Source organism: Condylura cristata, unplaced genomic scaffold (genome assembly GCF_000260355.1).
Source record: "Condylura cristata isolate star-nosed mole 26May11 unplaced genomic scaffold, ConCri1.0 scaffold00032, whole genome shotgun sequence".
Taxonomy (NCBI): Eukaryota; Metazoa; Chordata; class Mammalia; order Eulipotyphla; family Talpidae; genus Condylura; species Condylura cristata.
The window spans coordinates 5,613,109-5,620,992 of NW_004567133.1; the positions used below are offsets into that span (position 1 = coordinate 5,613,109).

Below are 7,884 nucleotides of genomic sequence, written 5' to 3' on the forward strand. Positions count from 1 at the left end.
TTCCGGGTCCTCTCGGCTGTTTCCGGATCCGCTCGGCTGTTTCCGGATCGGCCCTGGGCTCGAGGCCGTGGCCGGAGATGGGGGTACTGCCGAGCCTCGGCCGAAGATTCCCGAGTGGACCGCCGGCCGCGGCCTCAGGCCCCGCCCCTCTCCGCCTTTACTGGGCGGCACTGTTGGAGAAGGACGCCGGTTCTTCAAAACTCCTTAGAAGTTCTTTCATCAAGGGCCTCCCGACGTCTTCGCGTGACCTCTGCTCAAATTGCACCTCCTGCCGGCCCCAGCCGACGGTGGGCGACGCTCTCCCAGTCTCCCCCCAGCCCCAGAGCCAGCTCCTAGATCGACCCCTGGTCGCCCTTCGCGGGAGCCAGGCTCTCATTACAGTGAATTGTGGCCAGATTCTCCTGCACCTCCGCCTTCCGTGGAGCGGCCTCTGGGCAGGGCTGGGTCGGAATCAGTCCTTTTGGGGCGTCAGACTTCCCAGCGTTGGCAGTCATAGAAATCAGAAACTTCCACGTTGCCACCCCTACTTAGCTATTCAACCTGTTACCGCTTCCCTTTCCAGTGCCTCTCAAATCCCCCTTCACCTCCCTAGGCCACTGCCCTAGCCAAACAATTATCAGTGGCCTCTCCCTCCAACACTGCCCTTGGAAGACAAGCACCTCAAAGTCCAGATCCTCAGTTCCCCTTTCCCAAGCCCTTTTCACCCTTTGTAATGTAACTCACTCCAGGAACTTGGAAGTCCTTATTCTTAGTGTCTTCCTGCAAGTTCTACATACAACGAACTGAATATTACAGGTTGTCGTTTTCTTCTCCAGCACTAACACCCAGCTCTAGTACTCTGCTGAACATCCACAATGCGTCCTACTTGCAGCCTTTTGGCTCTCTTAGTTGCTTCTCAGAACAGCTAATAATCTGTAAAGCAGCCGTATGTTCAAATCTTCTAGTTTCAATCCAATTTGAAAATAGACAAAGGAGATGAATACGATTTCACTGATGTCACAGATGATCTCCAAAAGATATTTCACATCATTAGCAATTACAGACTTGCATATTAAAACCACGGGGAGGAGATATCATCACACATCTCCAGGATGTCTAACATTAAAAAGAAATAGGCACGTTAACACCTAATGTTGTTATATGGAGAAACTGGGTTTCTCAAATAGCCCTACTGGTAAGAGTATGATAGTTTCTAACAAAAGTAAGCATGACCTTACTTCACACCAAGTCTCCGCTCAAATGTCACCTCTTTCCCCAGGCCTTCCTTGACCACCCTGTGTAAAGTAGCCACCTCTATCATCTGTCCACCATCAGAGACTGCTCACCCCTTTGTTTATTATTTAAGTTGTTTAATACCAGTCTCCCTTTACTCTTCCGTGGCCTCAAAACTTGAATCGAAGCTCCAGGAAGGAATCTTATCTTTTTCTATCTTCCCAGCTAGCACAGTGCCTGGTAAATAAATAAAAAACATAATAGTAAATATGAGCATTTTCCTTACTTCCTTTCTCCAACTTCCCCCTCCACCACAAAAGGGGAAGGAAGTTTTAGAAAAGACAAATCTGGTCTGGTCAATTCCTGGCTTTAAAGCCCCAAAAGTTCCCTGCTCTCAGAACTAAATCCAGATTGCTTGTTATCTTCAACAGGATTTCTCAAGAAGGGGGGCTGATCAACTCTCAGGCTTGGATTTTATCCAGCCAGCCCTAGGGGCCACTGAGGGCTGTTGAACAGCGAAGCACATGACAAATGTCAAGGAAGTTGTTGTGTGGAGTGTGGGATGGAACTGAAAGAGACAGTCTGCCCGAAATGGTTCCATTTGGAAGAAAAGAGTCCACAAAGAGGAGAGTTGATTCTAGAAATATTTAGGATAGAAAATGGACTAGCGTTAGTGACTGAGTATGTCATAAGAAAAGCTTTCTTTCCCTCCTTCTAGCTTCCTTTCTTTTTATAACAAACACACCTGCTACCTTCAAGCAACAATCAAGATCCCTGTTGGTGTGGATTAAGGGGCCAATGAGAAGACTAAGAAATAAACAAACCTGCTGTGAGATTGGGGCTTATGTGGGAAGGACAGGAAACAGGTGTGAGGTCAAAAGTACCTGGGAACTGAGGGAAACCTCTGAGGAAGCCACATTTTTTTTTAAGTTTTATTTATTTATTTATACATACAGAACCAGGGTACAGGCCAGAAGTGCGGGGTGGGGGCGGGGGTTGAAGATTCACCAGAGACATAGAGTGGGGAACAGAACAGGCAGATGTACTGAAATACACTGCTGAGGGGAGCAGCCGGCGGGTCAGGAGAGGTCTGCTGTGCCTTGTGGTCAGCTCCGTGGCCAGGGATAGAACTCCTGCTGCAGTGGCTGTGGATATCTTCATAGTACTACAACTTAACCTGTTGTCACATTTGAGATGAGACCTGAGCAATGGAAAGGAGCCAAAAGTCTAGTGGAGAGACTAGCATGGGTAAGGGAGAGCAGCATGGGTAAGGCCCCACCCCCAGCGAGGGGGCAGTGGGGGGCGGAGATGGCCACCATCACAGGCCCTCCTACCCTGGCGTGGCTTGGTGTGCAGTGTTTATTTTAGGTTGAAGAAATGTTCTACTCAGGAGATGGGCCTGCTCTATCTAGCACATGAAGCAGCTGGGAAGCTAATGAAGGGGGATTAGAGAGATCTGGTTGAATGAAAAGCAAATGGGGATCCTGCCACCTCATTCTCTCCATTCCCCAGTGCCCCACTCTTCCCCCTCCCAACCACCCCAGCCAGACCAAAAGGAAGTGGAGGCCTAGGCAGCTGAAGGGTCCCCTGGGGTTTGCCTGAGGCAAACAGGAAGCACAGGCAAGTGAGAAAGGGCCTGGGAACCAGCCACCGAGAAAGCAGGTCTCCTGGGTCCCCGGACCCATATGTACCCATACGTGTGGAGGAGGCACAGAGGTCCCGAAGAACAGATTTTAAAATCTACGCTCACTCAATAAGTGATCTTAGGCAACACCCTGTCCTTTCGGACCTCAATTTAAAGTGGGCACCTTCCATAAGTGAAGCAGGCTTCTGTGGGAAGAACTGGGAGAGAGAGAGGCGTGAAGTCTTCAGTCATTTCTCAAGAGCACTGCGTCTGACTGGGGCCTTGGCTGGTTCTCGCTGCTGTCCCATGAACTGCCAGCCGACCACAGTTGGGTGCTGGGCCAAAGCTCCCTATCCATGGCTCTGTTTAATCGGCACACACACTGTTACCATCATCGTACTGTTAGTACCCCCAGTTTACAAGGAAAGAAACCAACACTTGGAAATTTAGGCCAGGGGTGGAGGAGGAGGGCTCAGATCCAGGTCTGTGAGGCCCCAGAGTAGGGAAAAGGGGGTCCGAGAGATATTGCCAGTGAACCAAGGGGCTGTGTGCCAAGGGAAATGGGTGGAGAGCCCGAGGTGAGGGAGGAGAGAACGCCCGGCAAAGTGGATTCACTCTTTCAACAAACTGGGTGCCGACAATGTGCCCGGCACTGTTCTGGGGTGCCGTGCCTGCAGCGGTGAACACGGCGGTCTCCGCCGCAGGAGGGAACAGAAAGTGAGCAGGCAGATACACCAATAAAGTAGTTTCGCAGGGTGGTAAGTGCTGGGATGAAAATAAAACAGCATAGCAGGGAGGAGGTGAGTTCTGTGTGTCTGAAGAGGTGCGTGGAGAAGGAGGCCTGAGGCGTGACCACCCCTTCCTTCCCGAGGGGACTGCCCATCCTCCCGCCCCCACACTCATGGTTCAGTGCCCCACCTGCCCCAGCATCCCTTGCGCGTGAGTCTGTGTGCCTTGGAGGGTCTGGCCACCATGCCCACTCCTCTCCTGCTCTTCTCCCTCCTCTTCCTTGCCTCTGTGGGAATCAGGCCTCTGGAAGCACGGCTGGTGAAGGTTACAGGTATGTGGGCAGGGCACAGACAGAAGAGATTAGGGCTGGCAACCTGGGTCTGGCTGGGTGCCCTTGGCCAACTTACCTTCTCTGAGCCTTCATTGTCTTGCTTGTAAAATTCAGTGGGAGTTGAAAGGACTCTGTGGACTCGTCCACTCCCAGCTGGTGGGGTACTGGGGTTTAGAATCCAGTGTGAGGAGTGAAGGGGCTAGGGGCTCCTCTCGCTCCCCCATCTCTCCACAGAGGGAGATAATGCTTTGTTGCAGTGCCTCAAAGATCCCCCAGACGATGGCCCCAAGCAGCTGAACTGGTCTCGGATGCCCCAGGAAGAATCCTTGTTGGCATTGAAACAAGGGTTACCAGGCCTGGGCATCGAGAAGGGGCCCCAGAATGTCTGGCTGTTCGTTCTCAACATCTCTGAGCAGATGGGGGGCTTCTACCTGTGCGAGCTGGGGCATCCTTCCAAGCAGCCGGCGCAGTCTGGCTGGGCAGTCAGCGTGGAGGGCAGCGGTGAGGTGCACACTGGGGCAGGGAGGGCGGCTGGGAAGAGGGAGGCACACTGTGGGTGGAGGACGACCACTGGGTAAAAGGGAGCCGGAGAGGGGGCTGGAATGGCTGGGGAGCAAGTTTAGGTGGGTTCCTAAAAATTCCTGTGGCTTCATCTTCTACCCCATTTCTGCCTCACCACACCCTACCCAGCTGTTTCTCTCCCTCCTTCCTGACTCTCTCCCTCTTTGTCTCTACCTTTTTGGGTCTTGGGGTCTTTCTTCCTCTCCTGGATATCTCTGGATCTGGAACTACAATTCTTCCCAGGGGAGCTGTTCTCATGGGACACTGTAGATCTACACTGTGACTTGGGAAACAGGTCCTCAGAGGGCCCCAGGACCATGAGCTCCAAGCTGTATGTGTGGAAACGAGACCACCTTGAGACCTGGGATCCTGCATGTGCTCCCAAAAGGGGCAGGGGAAACCAGACCCTCACCACCCAAGGTAAGGTGCTGGGGAAGTGCCAGCGTAGGAGGCCAGGGCCAGGGGGTGGCATTTGGGAACTGGCAGATGTGGGGGGGGATGAGACCCCAAGTATTATGCCTTCCTAGCCTTGGCTCTCCCTGTCCCAGACCTCACCGTGGCCCCTGGCTCCACGCTCTGGCTGCCCTGTAAGATGCCCCCTGCCCCTGGAGCCAGAAACCCCATCTTCTGGACCCATGTGCGCCCTGAGAAGCCTAACAGCACATTGCTGCACCTAGAACTGTGGGAGGATCACCCAGGCACGGAGAAGTGGGTCCTGAGCATCCTCAAGGGAGGGGCGACTCTGTTATTGCCCCAGGTTACTGCTCAAAGTACAGGCATCTATCACTGTCACCTTGGCAACAGGACCATCGAGATGAAGCTGGAGGTCACCGCCCAGTCAGGTAGGGTGTCTCCCAATTATGAGGTATCTGTGTGGGGCTTCCTGTCAAACTTGGCACCCTCCAACCTGAGAGCTAGTAACAACCTCATCCTGCACCCCCAACCTCTAGAATGAATAGACTCGAACTCTTCCCCCATGGCTTCTTAGACATTTTTCTGGGTTTTCTCGGACCACTGGTTGCTCTTCCCATCAATACCTTCCTTCCTCCCTCACTCCTCACTCATGGGATGGAAGTTGAGCTTGAATGTGAGAACTGTGGCTAGGGTAGAATGGCGGGGTTGTACGAAGGAGGACAGAATGGGCAGGATGATGTAGCCAGTCTGATGGATGGGGGGGCGGGGAAGGAAGGGAGTCCAGGTCCTGACTTGGGTACGTGGGCAGGTGATAGATCACTTACGCAGAGCCACCCAGAATGCTATGCTTAGGAAAGATGTTGAGTTATCAAACTCAACCTCAGTTTCCCTCCACACCTGATCTCGGCACACTGTGCCATCCTAACCGCTCACCTTCACTTTGACCATAGCAGGTCAGCTCTGCTTCCTGCAGCAGGAAGCTGATCATTCTGTTCCCCTTATTCCTGACATTGCCTCTGACTACAGACATGTAGTTGCTCAATAGTCTGTCCCAGGCCCCATGCTGGGCTCAGTGGGCCACAGTACCTGTCCCCAGAGGAGAGAGGAACACCTGCCTGGCCGTTTGAGGTTCTGAGGCTGGCCCATAAGAAGTCAACCAGGGTTCTCATCTCATATCTTCTTCCCCCCTGGCAGTATGGCATTGGCTGCTGGAGACTGGTAGCTGGATCGTCCCTGCTGTGACTTTAATTTATCTGATCTTGTGCCTGGGTTTCCTGTTGGTCTTTCTTCATATTCGAAGAGGTGAGTTATGGCCTGCTCAATTCCAATTGACCACCATCTCTCTCTCCTCCCCTAACTCCCTGTCCCCAGACTTCCAAAGCTACCCCTCACTCCTCTCACCCCCAAACTTCCTGAGTCTTTTGAAATTTGAACTCCAACTCCCATCTCCTCCATTGAATGGACTGACCTCCCCAGCACCCCCTAAATCTGCCAAGTGGCCCTTCCTCTGATCACGGCCCCCCTCTTAAATGCCACCAGCGCTGACCCTGAGGAGGAAAAGAAAGCGAATGACTGACCCCACCAGAAGGTAAGCTGCAAGGGTCCCCCAGCCCCCACTCCTGCACTTTTACTTTACTTTCCTCTGCTCAGGGTTTTTTCTCCATCTCTGAGGTTACAATACTGCTCAACCTGCAAAGCTCAGCTCCTAACTATCGCCTCGGTGAACCCCCTAAGTGATCCCTGTACCCCCTCAAGTGTATCCGCCAGTCCCCTGCCGGCCTGGCCTCATGGTGCGACTCCCCTTTCTCCCCCAGGTTCTTCAAAGTGACGCCTCCCCCGGGAGGCGGGGCCCAGAGCCAGTACGGGAACGTGCTGTCCCTCCCCGGGCCCACCTCAGGCACTGGTAGGCGGCACCGCCCCTCTCCGCGCCGGGGCCCCAGCGCCCCAGCACCCCCGCGCTCCTGCGCGTGGATCCCCTAGGCTTCCGCCTCCCGAGGAGAGCCCGCCCCGGCCGCGAGGCCCCGCCCACAAGGCCCCGCCCACACCAAGACCCGCCCCCCTGGATACACAACCCTGATCCCAGGCGCCGGACGTGCTAAGGGGTCCGAAAGCAGAACCTCACCACAGGAGGCTACGCCCCAGGTTTAAGCCCCGTCACTGGCTCAGAGCCGGGTGCCTAGACCCCGAGTCCTCCCGCAGGGTCCGGAGCGCCCCTGCTCTTGCCCCGCGCGCAGATCCTGAATCATGACTGTCCCTGTCTCCTCACCTGCCCCCTGCAACGCTCCTCTCGCCAGCACGCTCCCAGCGCTGGGCGGCAAGCCTGGGGGCCGCCGTGCAGTCCTACGGACACCCGCTCAGCGACGTCCAGGAGGCCGGAGCCGCAGCGTCCCGCAGCCCCCTGGGAGCGGGTAATGTGGGCATCGTCCTTACTTACACGTGGGGGTTTGGACCGCGCTGTGGTAGGAGTAAGTGGGCTGGGTTCGGGGAGAGGGCCTTGTGACTCGGTTCCCAGCCCCATCCCCAAAAACCCAGGCCCAGAAGAAGAGGAAGGGGAGGCTTACGAGGAGCCGGACAGCGAGGAGGGCTCCCAGTTCTACGAGAACGACTCCAACCTAGAACAGGACCAACTCTCCCAGGGTAAGACCGCCTTCCTCCAGGCTCCCACCTTCTCAGCGCGGGCTGTGGGCCCTCGCTGGAACCCTGTTGTCCACCAGATGGCAGTGGCTATGAGAGCCCTGAGGACGGGACTTTGGATCCTGAAAACGATGATTCCTTCTCCAATGGTAATTGGGGTCCTTGTGGAAACTGAGACTTAGGGTGATCAAATAGGCAGGGGAGCCCCTACAAGGCAGTAGGCCCTGGAGTTCTTTTTTTCTGCAGCAGCTGAGTCTTATGAAAATGAGGATGAAGCGCCCCCTCAGCCAGTAATCAGGAAAATAGGTGTGTATGAGGATGGTCACATTTCCACATTTCTGTGGGGCAGGGTTTGTGTGTGTGTGTGTGTGTGTGTGTG

The 7,884-nt window shown here is 54.6% G+C and overlaps 1 protein-coding gene across 1 annotated transcript in view; it reads left to right on the forward strand.

The window, feature by feature from the left end:
- Positions 1-3,808: 3,808 nt before the first annotated feature.
- The window catches only part of CD19 (CD19 molecule), a 5,394-nt gene continuing 1,318 nt past the window's right edge, over positions 3,809-7,884 (forward strand). The window contains exons 1-12 of the mRNA XM_012731644.1: positions 3,809-3,896; positions 4,131-4,470; positions 4,753-4,877; positions 5,006-5,299; positions 5,917-5,919; positions 6,066-6,173; positions 6,411-6,459; positions 6,686-6,774; positions 7,166-7,279; positions 7,404-7,508; positions 7,586-7,654; positions 7,755-7,811. Coding sequence (XP_012587098.1) covers positions 3,809-3,896; positions 4,131-4,470; positions 4,753-4,877; positions 5,006-5,299; positions 5,917-5,919; positions 6,066-6,173; positions 6,411-6,459; positions 6,686-6,774; positions 7,166-7,279; positions 7,404-7,508; positions 7,586-7,654; positions 7,755-7,811 — 1,441 coding nt within the window. The remainder of the gene's footprint in view (positions 3,897-4,130; positions 4,471-4,752; positions 4,878-5,005; positions 5,300-5,916; positions 5,920-6,065; positions 6,174-6,410; positions 6,460-6,685; positions 6,775-7,165; positions 7,280-7,403; positions 7,509-7,585; positions 7,655-7,754; positions 7,812-7,884) is intronic.